The following is a 22,232-nucleotide window of genomic DNA, read 5'->3' as shown; positions in this document are numbered from 1 at the left end:
CTAGCGTCCCTCTCACAGCACCCGTCTCCCCGGGTCAAGGGGGAGGGGCTTTCCAACCGCTCAGCTGGGAGAAGCCGCAAATGCTTCTGCTCTTTCCGCATAAGCAAATGCTAGTTAGCATCTGAATCTGGAGTGTAAAGCGATCAGGGCCTATTTTTGTTCTTTTAATCGTCCGCCGTTCAGCTGAGGGGGAAAAGCAGGAAGTAAATCTGATAAACGGCGCCCAAGCCTCCGTTCGCTGGATCAATGGAACACATTTAACCTTTGACCTTGGCACTTGGACAGATGAGGTGTTTGACCCGCCCCCCTTTAATCTCACACTCAGGGAGAGCGCTCAATTCAGCAATGTCTCCACAAGGACATCCAGAAGGCTAATGTTAGCATTTCCCGTCGCTTCTGCTTTCATCCTCTTTGCTAGCCAAACTCGTAGCTTACCTAGCGCACACGCTTGTGTGTTTGTGCTGCTCCACATTCACTTTACAGCGTCATTACATCATACAAATGCTAACATCAAGTAGCGGCGCCCAAAGCCGTTTAGCCGTACGGGAAGGGCGGAGGAGGCGACGTAGTCCAGCTAACAAAGCAATAAATAACAACAATTAGGCAGATGGTGTCATTTTCCTGCAGCTATCACGTTGCGTGTGTTAGCTTCACGCCGCAGACTCGTGCGCTCCTGTCTCGGGGTGGAGCGTGAGGTGCACGTGTGTGCGTCCGGGTATTTTTAGCCCTGAAAAATCACGCAAACCCGCGTACGCTACATTAGCAATAGTCTGAGCCCTTAATGAGCGTCTTCGGGTCACCGCGAGGAAGCGGCGTCGTTATCTCCGTCCGTGGTGATAGCATTCGCACGCCGCCGCAATCTGGGCTAAACGGCGCGGGCGGTTCGTGGCCCGACTCCTGTCTTTTGTGTTCCGTTTGGAAGGTTCAGTCTCTGCCGGTCCTCCGGTCGCTATCGACTCAGTCATCACGCATCGAGTTCCTGCGGGTGAATCGCGGATAAATGTGGGAATCGACCGGTCAGCTAGCTGCCGGACACACGCGCGCGAGCGTGCACGTGCCTGTTTGGGGAGCAGGCGGAGCCACAGCTGAAGCGCGTTAAGGCCGACCGGCTCAGGCGAGTCTGCTGAGGTCAGCGGTGGCGAAACGAATTCCAAGACTTTTAATGGTGCCGGATGCACGTGCACGCTCGGATTGTCGGAGCCGCTGCAGCTTCTGGTTTTTTTCCGCTCCTGCGCTCATCACACTCCCAACACTGCTAGCAACAAAACGCACTCCCAGACGCTAGCTAGGTAGCCAAGAAATGGTGCTCAGACCTTGACGATAGTCCAGCTTTTAGTCAACTGCTACATAGCTGTGCTGAATAGCGCGACACCCCACTCGGTGACCTGAGCAGACCCCAGGACGGCAGCAGCTGTCTGGGGGGGGGGGGTCTCCAGCCAACGCTGGCTCCTCAGACTCCAGCAGGGGAAGCCTCCGATGCTACGACGCCTCTTTTAATATAATTGCAAATGAGTGAAGGGAGTCCGCACGAGTGTGGAGGAGGAGAATGACTCACGGGTGCCTTACTAGCGTGTTGCTATTAGCCTTCTGACTTGGAGACGCTCTCTCCGTGTCTCTTCTCCACATAATTACGGATTCATTTAGGCAGCGCGGGCCTGCGTGACGCTAACATCAGCGGAAACCAGCAAACTGGAGGATGTAGAGAATGCGGCGCTAAAGTGTGCTAATGCCCAGAAGGTCAGGGAGATCTAGTCCACCTGGTTCTGGGTAGGGTCTCCTCGCTAACCTGGTAACCCGCTACACAGGTCAGGGTTCTACCAGACCGGCCGAGGGTCCAGTTGTTGTCCAGTTTTGTTCCGACGAGGCAGACGGGTCAGACCACGTTCTGGGTATCCAGTGAAGACCCTGCGGTTCCCCTGGAGCCTGACTCGTGCATTTCAAACTCTTTCTAAAGTGTTTTTTTTTTTTCTTTAAAAAGCCCCTGGTGATAATCAGCCCCCTCCCAGGCTCTGGAACGCCCCCCCCCATTCCCCCAACCCAAGCTCTATTTTAGCCCCATGAATTGCAAAATGGGTTTCTGGGACCTGAGACCACGCGGGTGGAATCTTAATGCTCGCCGTCTCGTTTCTGTCGGGTTTCTCAACGTTCCCACAGCAGCAGGTTCCACTTCGGGACCAAACTGGAGAAAATCCTCAGTGTTCTCATTCAGAACGTTCAGAATTATTCTGGCTTCATTAAAAGAGACCCGGCTCATTTGTTAGCCCATCAAATCGCTGATGAGGCTATTAGCGGTGCCGAGGAACCGGCGTGCGGCGGCCTCCTCATTGTGCATGCTGTGTGCGCTCCTGCGTCCCACACAGCGCCTGCAATGTGGAGGCCGAGGCACGCTCAGACGCCTCCCGACCCACCAGAAATGGCTAACTGGCTAACGGGAACACCAGAAACACCAGCTAACTCTTTACGCCGCGGTCCTGCAGACGAGGAACGTCCCAGGAAACATTTGGGCCTGACTGAAAACCCACTGCTGTCTTAGTTCCACTTCGCTCAGCGCTGCCCTGTTCAATCAGGTACATGCTAATTAGCTTAGTGTGGGGCTAGGCAGTCCCACAGGGAGAGCTGCTGGGTAATTAGCTTGTGGCTAATGGGCACAGCAGTGGCACCAGGGAGACTGGGTGGAACCTGCAGTCGCATCCAGACAGCTGTTTGCCCCTGATGATTCTGGCAGCGATGCTGTTAGCAAATGTATATATAGCGTAGCTTCACCGCTAACTGGATCATCCGGGGGCGTTCACATCCACCCTCTTCTTGTTAACTGCTCCGCAATCCTGGAGCTAATCCCTGTGGTCACCGGTTCATCGCAGCTGGGGCCAATTTATAGCCTCCAGTCGGGCTAGCATGCCAGCGCGAGCTCCTGAGCTGGAACAGAACCCTCAACCACAGAACCATCCCCGGAACTTTAGGCAGCTTTGGAACATTTAGCTTATTTGTATGTTTTTGAATGAAGCATCTCTGGTGGTGCATAGCTTCGTCGCTGTTGTCTGTCGGTTGTTTTGACAACAGTAGGAGGAAATGAGAGAAAGATGAGAGGAAAGAGTCGCTTTAGCATCGCGCAAGTCCACTTTTAGTCCCAACAGACGGAGGCACGCACATCCTTCGCCCACGCTAGCAAGCACCATGTGCAAATCTGTCAGGGCCTGGCCGATCCGAATTATTCGTTTACTCACTTATGGCGGCTGGCTCTGGTCGCTAGCTTCCAGCCCACGCTTCCTTTAACAAATTTGAATGAGTCTTTGTGGCACATGGGCGTGGGCGCTAACCTCTTCAACGGGGGCGTGGACAGCGACAAGAAAAGGAATTAGCTCCTAAAACACGTTAGCTGTCAATCTCCTCTCTTCAACTTTCGCTCTCTTAACTGCACTCTTTTGTGTAGAACTTCCTAAATATAGCGGTAGCATAAAACTAGCACGAAAGAGGCGGGGCTTGCACAGTTGTAACCCAACACCAGTTCTGCTGCCACAGATGTAGCATTAGCATAACTCCAGGTGGCGCGGCCTCTTCCCCTCAGCTCTGACTCCATGATCGTTTGTCTGCGAATAAATGGACGATATCGGGAACGACGGGGGCGGGGCTTATTGATCTGCCCCCAGAACCAAAGGGCTGTAGTCAGCTTTGCATCCTAAACTCGATTTGTCCTTAACGATAAAATCAGACGCGGTGAAAGCATTTTTTTTTTTATTAGCTCGGGCGTATTTGTCCGCCCCATCTGCCACCCACAGGGATCCACAGGATCACCTCATCCATCCAGACTCCTCTCCCTCGGATCCATAAACAAGTTCGCCAGCGTTTCATCTGGACCCGAACGCTCCCGGAACGGTCCCTCGTTGAGTTTTGTCCTCGAAAGCACTTTGTTCCATAATAAAAGGCAGAAACCGTGTTAATCGTGATCCAGTGGCGTTCAGGAAGTCTTTTTTTTCCTCCGTTTCCTGAAGTCTCATCAGGATTCAGGGCTCGCGTTGAACCTTCAAGCTACGTTTGAAATGAAACAATTAAACGGATGAGAAGTTTAGCCGAACCGGCCATGTGAAACCTTATGCCTCTCATTATGCTAGCTAACTGTCTTCTGATTGGAGATTTCTGCTAGCATGCTAACAGATATAGCAGCGGCTATGATTAAAGGAACCTGCTGGAGCTCTTCTGATACATTAAAAATAACGGAGTGGCCGAGGGAGCCACCAACCCCTCACCGGAGCAGCCGAGCGACCGACCGGGTCCTGGAGCGGGTCCTGGCCTTTCCTCTGTGGAGTCTGTAGTTCTACCCCGGCTACTGAAGCTAATGCTTCGAGATTATGGGCCGTCAGTCCCGATGGCTGCTTTCACAGAGCACCACATCCCATCAATGATTCATCAAAGCAGCAAAAGAATTCATAGAATTGACCTCCCGATGACCTCTGCCTTGATTACCGCCCCTCTGCCGGACCCACGAAAAATGTTGCTACCTGTGAGCCTTGATCTCTTCTTTCTGAGCCCAGCTGGTGTCACCACCTCCATGAGAACTCCCTCTCCCTCTCTCCCTCCCTCTCCCTCTCTCCCTCTCTCCTCCCTCTCTCCTCTCTCTCCACTTCTGGCGTTCCTTCCTGCCCCTCCATGTCTCCCTCTCAGCCCCTCATTTGATTTAAAGGAGCTAATGAAAAACAAACAGGATGAGAAACACCTCCCCTCTCCTCTCCTCTCCTCTCCTCTCCTCTCCTCTCCTCTCCTCTCCTCTCCCCTCCTCTCCCCTCCTCTCCTCTCCTCTCCTCTCCCCTCCTCTCCTCTCCTCCTCTCCTCTCTCCTCTCCTCTCCTCCTCTCCCCTCCTCTCCTCTCCTCTCTCCTCTCCTCTCCTCTCCTCTCCTCCTCCTCTCCTCTCCTCTCCTCTCCTCTCCTCTCCTCCCCGTCCAGAACCAGTTCTAGTTCCAGTTCTAGTTCCAGTTCCAGTTCTGGGTTCCTGCCAGTGTTAGTGGACCCCATAAATGGGTCCGTGCTCCCGTTCAGGTCTCTAACTTGGGGGCAGGTTTGGATCACTGACCAGCACCAGTGACTGACTACAACTGTTAATTAACTTCCAGCTCTGTGAGTTGGGTCAGGATGGTGGTCGGGTGAACCATGGAAGCAGACTAGTGAATCTTAACCAGCGTGTCTCCAGGACGTTTCTATTCCCCCTCCCCTCATATAACCCCCCCCTCCCCCCCCCTCTATCTCTCATCGCCTGTTTCCCATCTCAGTTGGTGGCGACGGACGGCGAATCAGTCAGACAGCCGGTGCGTGGGGTCACTGACAACACACACACACACAGACACACACACACACACACACACACACACACACACAGACCTCATGAAGCGCAGACATATGCCTGCGCAGGAAAACACTCTCAGCCTCACACGCGTGTGCGATTTATACACTGATAAATTCTGACGGTGTAATTTTCTTTATCAGTATCTGAAGAAGTCGAGTCTCAAAAGGTTCCGCAAACAGAGTGATGTGGGAGGGGCTGGGAGATGTGGGAGGGGCTATGGGAGGGGCTGGGTGATGTGGGAGGGGCTGGGGATGTGGGACGGGGCTGGGGCGGAGTGGGAGGGGCTTGGCGATTTGGGAAGGGGTGGGTGGTGTGGGAGTGGCTATGGCAGGGTGGGAGGGGCTAGGGGCGGGGTGTTGGGGGATAACGGGAATATGCTCACGAACTTGAAAGTAAAACACAAACGTGACATGTTTTTGCTGCTGCTTCTCTCGGTAATTTGTCATTTCCTACTGTCATGACGTCTTCAGACTCCTCCTCTTCTTCCTTCTCCGTATCTCCTTTCATTTTCCTAATTATCTTCGTGATTAACAGAAACTCTGTGTGATAACGTGATCTTTCACCGAGTGCTAGCAGAGTAAACATTCTCCAACTCATCCACGTTAACGTTCAGACACACATGAAGCGTGCGGTTGTTCCTTCTCCCGTGTTGGCAACACTGAAATGTGGCAGCCTCTCAAAGCTAACAGAACAGGTTATTCCATAGTAGCACACCGCTAATTAGCACATCTGCTAATTAACGCACACGAGCCAACATATTTTGTTTTCCCCTCCATTTCCTGTTTTTCCTCAGCTACGCTTCAGTCTCCAGTCAACCTAAATGTTCACGGTATGCTAACAGAGGCCATCGGAACAGACACGCAGAAAATGTGAGCTAATCTGGTTAGCACGTGGTAGATGACCATGACATTTACCCGCTCTGATGTAATCATTGTTGGCCTCCAGAAAAAAAAAAATCACTTTGAAGAAGTGGCTAAGTCACCGCTAACACAACAGATCGATACTTGATGTGAGATTAGCACGGAGGCTGTGAGTAGATGATAAGAAGAGTGGAATAACTCAAATCTTTGACCCTCCGTCATTTACTCTCCGAATCAGCAGACTTCTTTGGGTCGAGCGCGGCCTCGAGCCCGGGCAAGGTGACGCGGAGCAGCCGCGGTGACGAACGTGAAGCGACAGGCGATGCGGCGGAGCAATACCGAGACATTTTAGGAAGGCTGAGGGTGTAACGAGACGGTCCAGACCGAGGACACGATGGAGATTTAAGGACGAGGTCAGCGGAGGAAGAGCGGCTGCCTTGAAAGGACGGCAGGATGGAGGAGGGAGCTCAGATATGAGCCTCACGGCAGCAGCTGGTGGCATGGTCCTGGATGCTACGGAGGGTGGCTCCCTGGAGCCGTGCAAGACCGAAGGAAGGAGGGAACAGAAGAATCGTCTGTCCTGAAGAGAACGTAGAACGACGGGTTAAGCTGCTCCTTCCGAAACACTCCTCAAAAGCAGCAACTTTCCTTTCAACTTCAGATCTCCTGCTTTGATCTTTGACTCTGCCTTTAGCCAGGTCCTTGCTTTCTGAAAACATGCTAGCTCGGCCTAGAAACTTTACTCCCACTGAACCTAAGGGCTAATGCTAACTGATCAGAGCAGAGGACTGTCTTTCATTAAAGAAAATCTCTGATAGTCTTTGCTCTTCAAAGAAAACTCAGGGGTTGTAAAGGGGGAGCTAGCGGGAAGTTCATCATCAAACAACGCTAAGTACAAAAGCCTGATTATCAAAGCTAATATTATGCTAGCACAGCAAATACCTTTAAGCATTTCAGTCCGTGACTATGCGAGTAATTCCACTGGGCTCTTTCCTGGTGTCTGATACCAGTGAGGCTGAAACCCCGAGCTTGTCTCCTGAGATACGGGACAAACTCCCTTTGAACAGGAAGAAACCTTGAGTAGGACCCTTTATAAGGTGACCCTCTTACTGATGGGTAAAAGAGGAGGAGAAGGAGGGGAGATGGGGGTGTTTATAGAAGATTATCCCCCTTTCCTCATTATTTACTCATTGTGAACTTGCAGTCAGCGTTCCCATCGTCCGAGCCGATGTTTCCTGACTGCTAGCGCAGGCTTTCTCCGCTCCAGCGCACTCGCTGCTGTCACAAAGCGCCCTCGCAGGCCCCCGGCTGCCTCATTATGCAGATTGACTCGCACGGTCGCGGTCCGATTAAAGAGGTGCAAAAGAGTGTCGGAGATAATGTTATCGACTCCGGACAAGGCCGCAGACGCCGCTACAATAGCTGCTCTGAACGAGCGTTATCTTCCGCGGAGCGACTTGAAACACGCGCTAGCCGAGCTTCACCGCTAATGGGATGTGTTTTTTCATTAAGAGCCAGTTGTGGAGTCAATTACACGGAGCCGCCCGGGATTTTAATGGAGAAATAATAAACTCTGAGAGAGTCGGCGAAGGGCGAGAATAACTGCTAACGTGGAGTGGCGGCGTGCTGCACGCCAAAAGAGCACTCGACTATTCCGATCGACTCCGATCTGCGCAGTTTGACACAAAACCAAACTGATTTGTGGCATTTTTTGGTAGCTACAAATGCTAAAACATTCATGCTGGTTCAGAAAGGGGAAGTATAAACAACACTGTCACCAGCGGGTGTCGTTGGTGGTGAAACGTCCCCGTACGTTTGGATTCAGCTCACGCCGCGGTTCAGTGGCCCAGGAGGTCAGAGGTCATTAGCGTGTTCACTAAAGAGGCGCTTCTTATTTTGCTGTTGTTTCCTCCGTTTTCACGCCTAAACCGGTCATTCAGGGTGAAATTACGGCGGGAAGAGGATCATTTTAGGATATTCAAGGTCAGCGCGGATCATCTGTGTTTCATTTGGCCGCGTAAACAACCCGCGGGCTAATTCAACGACGCTTTTAACGCTGCGTCTCAGATATTTTCGGCGGCTGTAGCTAAAGCGGATCATTTTCTGCCTTCCTCTCATGTTTGGCGTGCGTGCTAACGATTGATCCCGCATTGACGACTTAAGCAAGTTTAAGGAAAAACAATCCCAAATGAGAGGCCAACGCAATCAGCTGAAATGCCCCCGGGCGGCGGAGTCGCTGTGAGTCAAGCGTGATCGGAATGTCGATCGCGTGTCAGTCGCTCCGCTCGGGTCCCGTCTGGTTCTCATCTCCGTGTTCAACAGTTGGTCGCTCTTGACAACAATCGATCCCCTTTGACACCTGGTGTTGTGTCGCATCGTGACGGAGACGTCCCCGCTATCGTGGACAAATGCTGCCCTTTGTGATTTTAAACATCCCCTAAAGCCTTGCTAACATCTTTACGGGGAGGGTTTTGACTTGGCTTTGGTAAGCAACCTTTTCTTTTGACCGGATTCCAATCAATTTCTGTTAGCTAGCGCTCTCCAATCCGCTAACCTTGGACAAGTGCACTTTATTGCTTGTTGCTGATTAGCCCTGTAGGCAAACCCAATTAAGACTTGAGCATCAAAAGATGCTACTTTAATTGCCTGAATGCTCAGGCAGCAGCTTATGACGAATGCATCGGGAGTGACCCCGTATGAGCTAAACAAGTGCACGACGCAACAAGTTATGAACGAATCTCTGTTCCTGCTCAGTGAGCGCTAATCTGACCGCTAATCTCTGCTGTGCACTCATCAGTCAACATTTTGTAAAAGTAAATTCTGTTGTAAATTCTGCCGCGTTAGCATCTATAGTGGATCTAATTGGAGTGATAGTCGATGGGTTGGCGAGTTATTTTACGCGTTTCTTTCTCTCCGTATCGGCTTCCACAGTTAGCAGCAACAAGAGACGAGAGCTGACAAAGCGGAGAAAATCAATGGCGTTGCGGTCCGAGTCGATATCGGTCCGAGCGGACACACGCGACGGCGCAGGCGAATCTGAAGACGATCAATCGGTTTAGCACTGCCTCACAGTCATGCTAACGCAAATGATTGGTTGAGAATGAGAATTTTGGGGATATTTTCCATGAAAATGTCGAGTAACGGGCATTTTAATTGGCCTGGCTGAGGCAATTTTAGTTCAGCCCTGATTAGCTTCTACCCATCAGCTGTTTGCATTGATCACATGTAATCGTGTGCCGGTATCGTGTGCCGTGTGCTTCCATCCCAAATAAAGGGCTGCCTTGTTCCAGTGGAAGCTGAACCTGACACTGTTGGTTCCCCCTGGTGGTGGGCTGCAGTAGGGGGAGTTCAACCCCTCCTCGTTAGGTATGCAGACGTGCAGCAGTCCATTAATCAAGGCACCAGCTAATTAGAAACCAAACTGAACTGTGGCTCCAGAATCTGCCCACAAATCACCTCGGCAGGACGTCGCCCGCTGCCAACGACGCGTCATCCATCTTAATTTATGTCACAGTTGTGACTCCGGAGCGCCGCTAGTAAGGCGGCCACCTTAGCTTTGTTAGGTATGCACGATGCTAACCGTGCCACATAATTATTTATGGTCTTATAAGTTGCTGATTTATAGATTATACAGAGGATCCATCACTGACAGCAGACGTCATCTAACTTCCTGTCAGAACTTGGTTAAAAGTGATTTCCGTGCCCTCTTCATGACGTAGCCTTGACGGAGCGTTCACGGAAAATCGTAACGAGCCGATAAAGTCTGGGATGCAACTGTTGAGAAGGAGGAAGTAATAAAGTAATAAACTGTGGCCAAAAAAACAGAAAAACATACAAATACGCACACAAAAGCGGAAACTAACGACATCGGCGTCAGCAAATACCTCAAACTATAGACAATTTTAAACGCTAATGATAATTAGCTGCTTCTGCAATAGAGTCAAATGTTCTTGAATTTCCAACCTCTGCTAACGCTAAGTCTCCGAACATTGACGTTGGATCGGATGACTAGATGCTGAAATGACACTTTAAAATTTACACTCAGATTTTTTTCCTCTCGTCCATATTTATCAGGTATTGATAAATTGTTGCTAGCTTTAAAGCTAAACCAGTGGTAGGCTGAGCTTTTAATGTAGCTACACTTCTTTTCGCACCCAGACAGGAAAGAAAAAGATGTTCGTTGTGTAACGATACTGGTATCGCCGTGGTTGCCCAGATATTTAGCGATTAATATTCCTTTGCTAAGTCGGATTAGAGGCCTCGAATCAGGAAGAGAGCGAAAAAATGAGGAGCGCCACATAAACACGGGCACTCGTAAACACGGCATCAAACTTTAATGAGCGGCTCGTGGAGACGAGCGCACAGACGCTCCACTGGAGCACCTCCGGCTTCCGAGGGGAGAAGCTGCAGCCCCGTGAAGTGCTGCTTTCAGACAGCTAGCATCAGCGTTCTGTTGCCGCCATGTGTCCCCGGGCAGGAAAACACCTACGTGAGGAAGCCGTGCGGCACGCCCGCCCCCCCCCCCCCCCCCAACTAATTACCTCCTCTCAGCAGCTACACGTCGTCTCCTCGCTTCCTTTAGCTTCCTCACCTGCCCTGCCGCCACGTTAGCATGCGCTAGTTTCAGGAGCCCGTCTCAACACGGAGACTTGGGGGTGTTACAGGTTCCCACCAACTTCATGCTAGTCTGGGGCCCAAATGTGTCCTCAGGTCATCAACAACCGGGTTAGCGACCGTAAGTGGATCGCTGTTTCCCAGGGGGCTAAAATAGCGCCACCTGGTGGTGACCAACCTGCCGCTTCTGGGCCAATTAGGGAAAACCGTCAGGTACCGACCGGGCGGTCACATGTGATATTTACAACATAATTAAGGACAGACTCTTGGACGTGGCGAGCAAATATGGCGTTGCCATGGAGATAAACGCCTGTCTTTGAGGACGACTTTGGTGGTTTTGGTAGAACAACTCCGCCCCCCCACAGGGACCAGTCGGGTGCTGAGACCTCTGAGCGATGAGGCGAGGGAATGATGTCAAATTAGAAGTGTGTGATGTCATCAAACACACCCACACAAACACACACACACACACACACACACACACACCGGCTGTAACGTTATGATTCTGGTGCCTCCAGCAAAGATGAGGCACGATGATGCTGGATCCATCTGGCTGACGACGTCCTTGTACTGACTGGAAACACACACACACACACACACGCACACACACACACACACACACACACACAAACACACACAAAGGTCACGTCTCTGGAGTTAATTAGCCTCTCGTTGCTTCAGGTCTGGAGGAACATTTGGCTCTCGGAGGAGCTCTGATAACTTCTGAACACTCCTGGTTGCATCACGCCCGCTCAGCTCGCCGGACCCCAGCGCGGCGGCGCCACGGAAGTGGGCCGGCCGGAGACTCCGGAGAGCTGCGCGCTTTAATTACTGGTCCGCCGTTGCCGGAGGGTCCGGCCGTAATGAAGTGAGGATGTGTGTAATTACAGGTGTGTGTGTGTGTGTGGGGGGGGGGGGGGCGGTCTCCACCACCGCCGCGGTTTTGGATATTTATTTGACTTTTAGTTTAATGTTGTTGGAGGAGCTCATCTTTCAGGGGTGTAGAGGTTCCAGGACCCCCCCCAGGACAGTGAGGTCTGCAGAAGTTCCGGGGTTATTCTGGTCTGGCCAAACGATGAGTCAGAGGCTAAAAATACGCCAGAAAAATTAGGTTTTTAATTGCGCAATTAAGAAAAAAGGCAGAAGAACGTCTCATCGGTGGACGTCCTTCCCGACTTCAGAGGACGGGAATCGTCGTTCAAGGTCCAATCGTTGTTCAAGGATCTTTCCAGGTGGAGGGGGGGGATAGAGCCGCGTGGAAGCGGTGACGGCGCAGAATTGATGATTTGTGGATTATATATGATATAATCTGTCTATTCACCCCTAATTATCATTTTAATTAAGAGAAACTTTACAGTCAACTCTGTCGCTAACGGTTGCTAAGTGAGTGTTCATTGCTCTCAGGAACACATTAATAGCAAAATAACATTATAGCATGTTAGCATAGCATAGATAGCTTAGCATAGCGAACTTTCATAATTAAGCAAATGACGGTTGTTCCCGTCTCGGCGGGAATTTACAATTCAGGTCGGTGTTTGGCAACAAGGTCGGTTTTGTCTTTGAAATCTGAACGCGTCCCGATGTTGACATTGTGCTACGGATTTAGCGCCCCAGCAGCATCATCGCCTGGATGTTTGTACGCTAAATTAACTCCGCTCGCACCGACGACATCCGCCTGCTATCGCTAAGAACGTCCTAAACGTCGCCGGAAAACAACATCTCCTGCTATTTCTCTGCTTTGGGAGTGTTTGCTTCAGCCATAATACTGATTCTTTTTTGCCTTTAGCGACAGCCGCTAGTCTATTTCAACATTAAGTCGAGACGCCCACGTCTCAGGCGTGAAAGCTTCGGCTTCAGGGGCCAGAGGAGAGAGAGGAATCGTCGGGTTTTCCGGGTATTTCCTAACGTGGTCATTCAGAGGAGAATCTTTTTAAAGACTTGATGGATGGAGCTACGTTTGCCGCCGCTACGTCTGATTTCCTACCGCTATGCGGACAAGACTCGGCTAAATGGAGCGAAACTCCTCCTCCTCCCCTTCACTCCGGCGCTCCTCCCCGGGGAGACGAGGCCCCGGAGGTGTTTTGTCAGCTTTGCTCAGTTTAATTTTATTTTTTTGGTTTTTTTTTAAAGAAACACATCACGACAGAGTCAGGCAAGTGTGCGTTATTGAGTGTGTCTTTCTGTTTAATCCACAATAACGCTGTCAGAGCGGCGGCTAAAAGTCCCCCGAGGGGTTCCGACACAAGCTACCGTGTAATATAAGCACATTTTCTTCTTTGCTGCGAAGCAAAAAAAGGTCCAAATATTCAAGTAATTCGGCGCCACGGACAAGAGGGAGGAGGAAGAGCGAGCCAGAGAGGGATAAAGGGCTTTAACGTCTCCCCGCCATTAGCATAAATTATCGAGCGCATCTTCTCTGTTTGACTGATCGATCCAAACAGCAAATTAGCCACTCAACACCGCTGGTTAAGTATGAGCACGCCGCTCTGGGAGACGGGAGAGGAGGCGGACTCGTGGCCGGCGTCCCAACGACACCTTCACGGAGACAGAAACGGGCAGTAAACCGTGGGAAGATGGTGGCGGACTCCTCTGGCCCTGGACAACATTGCTCACAAATGAAGGAATTCCGAACTTCCCGTCGCACACGTCGGTTGTCGAGGAGCAGCGAGTGGCTACAGTGGCTACAGCGCGGAAAAAAAACGTCGCAAAAGTTGTCGCTTTTTGTAGAATTCTGCCCCAAGGTTTGAAGCTACGGGGTCGCTGGAAGCCCGGCTCCATGATCCCGATGAACGGCTCCCAAGAAGCTCCGTCAGCCCCTTTGACGCCGGTTCAGACTTTAAAGTCTCAAGAAGTCCCCGACCTCCGTAAAGAGTTCCCGAACCTGGCCCGGGGTCTAACCTTGTGATCTCCCATTCAGCTTCTTCTTCTACATATTAAGCGTTACATTTTTAACGACCCCCCCCCCCCCCCCGTTCACTTTAAGCTGTCTCATCTCCTCCGGAACCCTCGGGACTTCGGAATCAAAGGATGGTCGAACTGAAAGATTGACGACTTTCCCGACTGAACTTTGGGGAACTCGAAGGACTGAAAACAAACGTACGAACGCTGATTTCCCGAGATTGGGAAGGGCTCTCCGTTAGCTTGAAGCCCGTCCGGCTGCGTTGCTTTGCCAGTTGGATCACATCCGGGCGCGGGTTCTGAACCACCAGTCCACAGATACGCAGCTTCGGAGGCAACGTCGGGCTGATCCTGATCCTCTCTGGCAGAGCAGCCGTCCTGGATCTTAAGATGTGCTGCTAAAACACGACAGAAGATCTGAGCGATGCCTCCAGCCTGTGGAAACAAAGCTAGCAATCTGCAGCTAGCATATGTGCAAAGGAAGGAATTAGCTTAAACTGGCAGCTAGCTCCTGGAGTACGCAGGGAGTTCTGAGGGGTCCGTCGGTGCCGTTAGGCGCCTTTCTCACTGCCGACCACGAGGAGCTACTCTAGGGTCGGGGCAGTCAGGGGCAATCACATGGGTCCGGAGGGGTCAACGACCCGGCGGAGCCTAATTAGAGAGCCAGAGTGAGGGATGATGGAAGAGGGAGACGTGTAAACAGGGAAAAGGGGAGAGGAGGCATTTATGCTGAGAGTCGGATGGGAAGAAGGCAGAGAAGAGGCTTGTAGCTACGCTAACGCTCAAGCGTTTGGCAAAATTGATGGCGTCATCTAGCGGATGCTGAACAGGAAGTCGTTACCATCGTGAATCTCGGCTTCCACAAATTTCCAGTATTGTGGGTCGTGGAGCAACAGCTCGTTGGGGTCGGAGACCCGGAGCCCTGACGCGGGAGCGCTGCCCTGCTGTTGTCTGAAGATCCTCAATAACGGCAAAATGGATTTCTGTCAGTGGGAGTAATGGCTGCGTTTGCCGGAACGCCGAGCAGACGGCTCGGCGGGAGAGTGATGGAGTGAGGCGGCCCCATCGTTAACGATCATCATCTCGTTAGGCGGTTCTGCCGGGAAAACCGGCACACGAATGCTAACGACGGAGTCGGCAGGACTGGATCAGGCGTGACCTTGTGAGGACCGGAAGAAGGTGGTTCCTGATGAGGTCACCACCAGTCAGGACGTGTCCCAGAAGGTCCGTGGAGGGGACATGCAGGGAGGACACGAGACAGTCCGAGAGGTCCGTCTGCAGACAGGCGGCACCGGGAACGAGCGGAAAATCCCAACAAGGTGTTTGTTCACACTTTAAAGAGCTCGCCGCGCTGGTTCTGGAATCAAGCCTGAACCCGTTCGGCGCCAAGAACATTTGGTTCTGGTACTCCAAATGGCCGAGCACCTTTTAAACCGGATATTTGAAAAATAAAAGAATCTGTGTTGCTTCCAAAGCAGAGAGGACGCCTCTCAACGACCCACAATGCAACGGTCTCCACCAGATGGACACTTGACTCGTGATGTTAGCATCCCAGTTAGCGACGGGAATACCGTCAGGGAAAATGCTGTTTGACAGCAGCCGTTGAAGGACTCAACGTGCCGTGGGGGAGGGGGTCCGACTCCCTCCAGGGTCCGTGGCTCAGACCCGAGAGTCCCGGGGACGGACGGGAAGGAAGCGAGAGGGTCGGAGGAGCACCTTGGCGGTGGTTCAGGCAGGAAGTCGCTTCGGTCCCGGATTCTTTGTTCTTGGTTCTCCTCCTCACGGCTTCCTTTGCTCCAACTTTTCCCTAAAAAATACAATTTTTTGCACCCAGTTGCTGTTTTCCTGAAGGGCCAGTTGGAGTAACAAGGTCTTGGGGATAAAACCCTCATGAAGGATTCTTAGATTTACCGTTTCGACCCCTAACGGTGCTGAGGCTGACTCCAGGTCCGAGCGGTTTTCATCGTCTCCAGTGCGCTTTTCATTAACGCAGAAAATTCCAATATTCGATTTGTCCGTCGGCGCCTTATTGGACCTCTGGCCGTTGTGTCTGATAGCATCGACGCCGCGGCTACGCCTGTGGGCCAGTCGCCCGTCAGCAGAGGGAGAAATGGCGATTCGCCGCTGTATCGCGATACCAGGAAATTCCAAATGCTGTTCTCAGATCGGAGTTTTCTCAAGTTTGGAATTCAGCGCGTTTATTCCGACGTGCGTTGCCAAAGAAACCGAAGAAAAAAACAAAGCAGTTTGCACAGATGTGAGAGAGGAGAGGTGAAGGGAGGCACAGAGGTGAACGACAAGAGGATTTATGGCTGACTGAGAGGCTTACGCTAATAAAACCACCTCTGACACTCGCAGCTATCAAGTGTAAGCCGATGCTATCGGACTTCCACGCGGCCACACACGCACAGCGGGTCGTAAACGTCGCCGATCCGGGAGGGAACTTTCAGCAACTCTGTTAAAACCCCGATAACGACCAGGAAAGAGATTTGAAACGTAGCCGCTAACAGGAAGCAAAGAAGCTAGCGCTAACGAACAGCGTTGGGTTCATCTCGCAGGTCGACTCAACCAATCAGATTGCTCTGTAATCCTCGAGCGGACGCCGTCTGGCAGAGACGTGGAAGAAAAGTGGGGATTTTTGGGAGTCGTGGTTAGATTTGGATTGTGTGGAAATATCCGTAGAATCAGAACGGGCTCATCCTAGCGTCATTTAGCGGTTGCTAAACAGGAGTGAGTTCAAGCAACAACCTGATATATTCAAGCAGCCGTTTCCTGTTTTTATACGCCGCCGTTGACATCAGCGCACGCTAACAGGAAGGTGTCGACTTTGCCGGGTTGCTAATCGCTATATGTCTAACAGAATAGCAACATAACCTTTCCACATATCCCAGATGTCAAAATGAAGCTCTGACAACAACATTTTTAGCTAACTCACCGTCAGTTTGTTGGGTTTCTGGTGAAATCAGAGGAGATTTCTCTCTTCATTTCTCCGTGTTTGCCCCAATATTACAGCCTCAATAAAGCACCGCTTTGTTTAAACACTGAGTGTTTGCTAGCTTATTGCCTAGAAATAGAAGTTGGGCTAAATTCTTGGAAAAACAAACTTTAGTGCCATTACAGACGATATTTTCTCCTTTGAAGAGCGGCTAGATGCTAACCTGAACAGGAAAACACGGAAGAATGAGGGTTTGCAGCCTGTCTTGAAAGACTTATTTTATCCAAGACACCAGACGTAATTGCTAACGCTAGCAGCTGTGACTGTGCCACAGTTGAAGGATAGGCGACATTCCTCAGTTTCATGCCGAGGAGACGGGAATTGTCTGTTGTTAAAGACGAACAGCCCATAAATCCCAGAGGGAAGCCATTTCTAAAAACTCTTCTTTTGAGGCGACACGTTTCTGTCCGCCCGCTCGCCTCTTCGGCGGCGGTGACACGTGTGGAGCGCCGTCCGATGTTGCACTCTCACGTTGTTACTGTTGACACAGTGAGCGGCGCTTTAATGGAATTTCTGACAGCAGCGGGGATGGGAATATGGACACACACACACACACACACACACAGCCGTTTGAAGGAGCCGCTCTCTTCGGGGCTCGAGTGTCGTAACTTTTAATCAAAGGCAAAATAAAAGTCCGTGTTGGCCGCCGCTGATGGAGAGAATGTGCTAAAGAACAAAAATATCACGCACACGTTAGAACACGGACGCGTTCTCTGGGGGTTACCTCTGATTGGCTACTCGCCTCTGTTAGCACGAAGGCTAAAACTGACTGTCAACCAAGTTCAGGGTATAAATCCAACTCAGATTTGTCAAATAAGAGCCTCAAATAGCTTTAATGCTAAAAAGGATCCCTCATTAGCATGTTAACGCTAGTGGAACTTTTACCGTCCTGTTTCGCCTCCTTGTTAGTTAGTCGTGTCAGTACTCATTTGCGCTAATGAAGAGGATATAAAGTTTGTACAGATGAAAGACAGCACACTAAAGGTCAGGGGTCAACGCCCGATGCACATTCAGACCTGAGGTCAGCGTGAGATCGTAGCTTTTAGCGGGAGAGCAGAGAGAAGCGAACAAAACATCGCAGCAAGATGTCAAAGATGACACTTCCAACAGTCTAAAAACAGTCATCATCCTCCACTGCGCTCTCACACACACACACACACACACACGCACAGATGGAGGTATTATGTGCGGTATACATTAGCGCCGCTGCTCTGTGTTAATGGCCTTTGTATGATCCACCAGGGAATAAACCTTTGACTCTTTTACCACATTTAGCCTGCAACGTCGTGCACGTTAGCCATTAAACGACGACACAAGAAATGACTTTGAATAAAGCCACATTTAATCTGGGGGCTGTGTAGCGCATAGCATTAATGCGCTATCTGGTTTAGGGGCGGGGTGTGGCGAGGGAGCTCTTTTTCTATCCCAGGTCCCTCCGCACGCCACCCCCTCAGAGCAAAACAATGCTAACCGCACTGCTGCGCCGTCCCGATTAGCATATCCGTGGTGATTCATGACGGGAAAACACAATCCTTCCTCCTCCCGTGGTGCTGGTGCGCTGGAAATGATGCGAACATTCCCGACGCGGTAGTGGGAAAGGTTATGACCCGGCAGCTGGGCTCACAGGCCCCTGGGGGGTCACCGTAAATCCACACGCCCTCCGTCCGTCCGTCCGTCCTGTTAATCCCAGTCAGGGAGGGGGGTCGGTCCATCACACACACCAGTCACTCACTCAAGCTAACGCGCATGTTGGAACGCTCCTATTGGGTCTAAAGATACATTGATGAGGCTCCGCCCCCTCCCGTGCACCTGGTTGGTGTTGTTAGCTGCTCCCGCGGCTCAGCGGTCACCCCGGCGACAGGGACCCCGGGACCGGGTCAGCCTTCACCCAACAAAGATGTTCGCTGTGAGAAGGCGGCGAGACCCTCCGCACATCCTGATCTTTGATGTCGGCGGCGGCGGCGGCGGCGCCGACATCAAAGATCTCCTCTTGTTCACCCTCTCTCTCTTTCCCTCCCTCTGAAGGCAGATGGACGAGTGCGATCTCTCTCTCCAGAGTGACGGACGACCCGGCAGAAGATAAACAGCAGGGCACCGGCGGAGCGGGCCGCCGCCGGCAGTGATGGAACGCAGCGGCCCAGTTCAGCAGCATCGATCGGAGGACGAGAAGTAAGCGATTTTTTTCTCTTTGGGACGCTAACGGCTACGTTTTTACGTCGGAAACATCCGGAAAATAAACAGCAATTTATCCATGCGGGAGAGTAAAAATTTACAGGAGGGATCGAGAATTCTTTTGGTAGCTATTTCGGCCAGGTGTTTGGCCACGCCCCCTTTTCAAGCGATATCATTTTGATCGGATGCTAGCGCCGAGACAGTCAAGTTCCGACATTTTTCTAGTCTGGGTCCGAGGGTCAGAACACCACAAAGCTCAAAAGCAGCAATCACATAAAGCAATTATTATTAGCACGTCTTTAGCATTGGACTAATAACGTTTTGACCTAGCATAAAAACAGCTTAGACAGTAAAGTGAACACAGCGGTGGGAATTAAAACCCAACACGCTGCGACCACCGGGAGGCCCGGCAGAACTCAGACATGGTTTATGCTAGGCTAACAGCTCACGCTCCACCGCAGGCGTCCTTTGTATTCTTCCACTCTGCGCTGCCACTTTATCAGGCCCGTTAAACGCCCCCCCGCAGCTTTGTTGGGCTTCCCGCGAGCTGTGTTGATACACTGCCCGGGGGGGGGTGGGGGGGTGGGGGGGGTGGAGGTCTGTTTCAAACATCATAATCACCCATCATTTGTTCAGCTCAGCCCTGATTTTCAAAGCTCAGAGCTCATTAGCGCATTCGTTTAAAAGGCACGACGACTTTATTGACTCTGCTGTTGCCCAAGTGCCGTTTGTTTCTTCCCGTTATGGCCTCAATACTTCCTGTTTCGTTACTCAGCGGAAAACGCAGATGCGTAAATCCTTTCGCTTCGATTTCTGATTTGTTTGTAGTCACACTTGGGGCAGCCGTTAAAAACCGAGCTAGCTAGACCCGCCAGCGGTGACCCATAATTCCACATTTCCATCCAAATGGCGTCGATCCGTTCCGAAAGAGTCGTTGACCAGGCTAATCCTCAACCCGCGACCGTGTAATCTGAATTGTTTCCTGGCGCCGCGTCGCCCCGATAATTAACGCACGTCTGCGTAATCAGCCAGAAGATGGAGGGGAAACAAACGCTTGAACCCACACGCAAGCAACACCAGCTACGTTAGCTTGGGAGGCGCAGATGAAGCTGCTTTATTGTATTTATTGTCCTCCCTGGGTTGTTGATCCAATTGTGACCCCCCTCCCCCCCATCCTCCCCCCAACAGGCCCATCGAACCATCTCAGCCGGAGGCTCCGCGTCTGTCTGGAGTCACGCCGACTTTTAGTCTCAGGAGGACGCTAACGCGCTAACGATCTCAATCCGATCTCACTCTTAAATACACGGTCGCGCGCTTCTCTGAAGAAAAAAAGAGCGCCCTCTCGTTCGCCGCCGCCGTGTTACATCAAAGAAAGACATCAGGCTTTCTTCCTTTTTTCGCGCCCTCGTACGTGCACGCCCCTCCGACTCCTCCGCGCATCCTTGAACACATTTATGAGGCGCTAAATCACTGAGCTGTCTGAGTGCTAAGGGTAAGCAGGGAGGACAGCCAGTACTTTTGAGAACACTCACGGGCTCGCGGAGGTCTAAACATCAAAGCTGTGGCTGCATTTTATCTCCTTTAGTTTATGCTAACCAGCTCTAGCGAGCAAGGCGGCTAGTCGCTTTCTCTCCCGCGCTTTTGCAGGGCGCACAGACGAGGCTATAAATTAGTCTGGTGGAGTTAAGAGTTTCTGTGGGGGAACAAAAGAGATAATAAGAGAGGCTGCTGTGATTTATGAGCAGGGGAGGAAGCAGCGGCGCCGCGGCGCGAGCGGTGAAACGCGGGACACAGGAAGCAGCGAAGCAACGATGCTTTTAAAATGCAGGATCAATACCTGCATTGACGTCGCTAAGAAGCTTAGGAGGATGCAGCTGAGGGTTTGATTGATCGCACTGACGACTAGCGTCACGCTACATGCAAATTCTGAAAAAAAAGCCCCCCCCAAAAAAAATAAATTGACGCCTCTGTGGGTTTCTTCGCACAGGTCCGCCTGAGTGGCAGCCGTGACCAGGAGGAAGACTTGCCGATGTGTCGGATGTGTCTGATCGCTCAGGCCCCCGTGGGAAACCACGAGTGAGCCCGTCTCGTCCCGCGCTGGCGGTCTCAGCCAGAGCCTGGAACTAGCGGTTAGCAGACATCTCGCCTCTGTGAACAATGAATGATTGGCAGGAAACTTCGGGGAACATTGTGAGGCTCTTTCCAGCTAGCGGGATTAGTGGCTTGTGTTCCTGCAGCTAGCTCCTCTCTGCCCCCCCACAACATTCTAGGTTTCCGTCTCAGTTCTGATGAGATTTTATGTCGCGACATATTCAAACGAGCCTCACGGACCTTCTGTGAATTAGGTGATTAAAAAGCCGTGCTAGCGTCTTTGGTATGGGCACCCCGGCGAGGACTCTTCTGGGAGGGTTCAGCACGACCGCCTCCTCCTTAGAGGATGGAGGTCAGGTGGCCTGGCCGAGCAACAATCCCCTGGACCTCAACCAAACTCTACCGTGGGGGGTCGGAGCCGCAGGCGGCGGTGAGGCGGCCGCCATGAGCGCTGGGGTGGACAATTTCACCCAGGAGTCCACCGTCACCCGCACGGTGATGAAAGAGAAGAACTGGCCGGCGCTGCTCATCCTGGTCATCATCGCGCTGACGGTGGGAGGGAACATCCTCGTCATCCTGGCGGTGTCGCTGGAGAAGAAGCTCCAGAACGCCACCAACTTCTTCCTGAGGTCGCTAGCCGTGGCAGACATGCTGGTCGGGATCCTGGTCATGCCGATCTCCCTCATCAACATCCTCTACGGTGAGACGCCTTATTTTGACACGTGTTGTTGATGCTCTTCTCGCTGCTTCGGGCTCACGTTTGGGCCTCTTTGAGCCCCTCTTTGGGGCTGCTATCGTATAGCTAGCGTGTCTGTACGCGCCGCATATCTGCTATTCCCTGTGAAGATGCTCTGACATCACTTCCACGATTATTTAAGCAACTAACACCTCAATTTGGCGTCTCTTGTTGCGACGTGGTGGCAGAAACGAGCCGGTTTGACCACTGCAACGTTAGCGCAGCCACCAGCGGCTCCTCCCAATTCCGATGTTCTCGCCAGGCTTCCGTGCAGACGCCCACGGCGAGTCGACGGGTACGTTTGGGTCTCAGTTGGGACTTTTATTTGCTGTGTTTGGTGAGAACGTCGGGACGAAGACGCCCCGAGTGCCTGAAGGAACATATCTGTTGGTTTTACCCGGCGCCTTTAAACCCGCCGAACAGATGATTCTTTTATTATCGGGGACGTTCTGAAGGAGGCAGTTGACAGTGACTCTGATATATGAAGGTTTTCCTTTATCAGCCGGTGTCACATGGCGGTGATTCCGCAT

At 51.7% G+C, this 22,232-nt stretch overlaps 1 protein-coding gene across 5 annotated transcripts in view; it reads left to right on the top strand.

The window, feature by feature from the left end:
- The window catches only part of htr2cl1 (5-hydroxytryptamine (serotonin) receptor 2C, G protein-coupled-like 1), a 70,232-nt gene that overhangs the window by 38,080 nt on the left and 9,920 nt on the right, over positions 1-22,232 (top strand). For 3 of the 5 annotated variants that reach the window (XM_057028108.1, XM_057028106.1, XM_057028109.1), the window contains exons 2-3: positions 18,729-18,872; positions 20,863-21,666. In XM_057028108.1, coding sequence (XP_056884088.1) covers positions 21,252-21,666 — 415 coding nt within the window. In that variant the 5' untranslated portion in view covers positions 18,729-18,872; positions 20,863-21,251. Of the gene's footprint in view, positions 1-15,709; positions 18,610-18,728; positions 18,873-20,862; positions 21,667-22,232 lie in introns of those variants that run through there. The other 2 variants (XM_057028110.1, XM_057028107.1) reach the window with 2 other exon arrangements.

Source organism: Takifugu flavidus, chromosome 3, assembly GCF_003711565.1.
Source record: "Takifugu flavidus isolate HTHZ2018 chromosome 3, ASM371156v2, whole genome shotgun sequence".
Classification (NCBI taxonomy): domain Eukaryota; kingdom Metazoa; phylum Chordata; class Actinopteri; order Tetraodontiformes; family Tetraodontidae; genus Takifugu; species Takifugu flavidus.
This window is presented reverse-complemented; position numbering and strand designations above follow the sequence as displayed.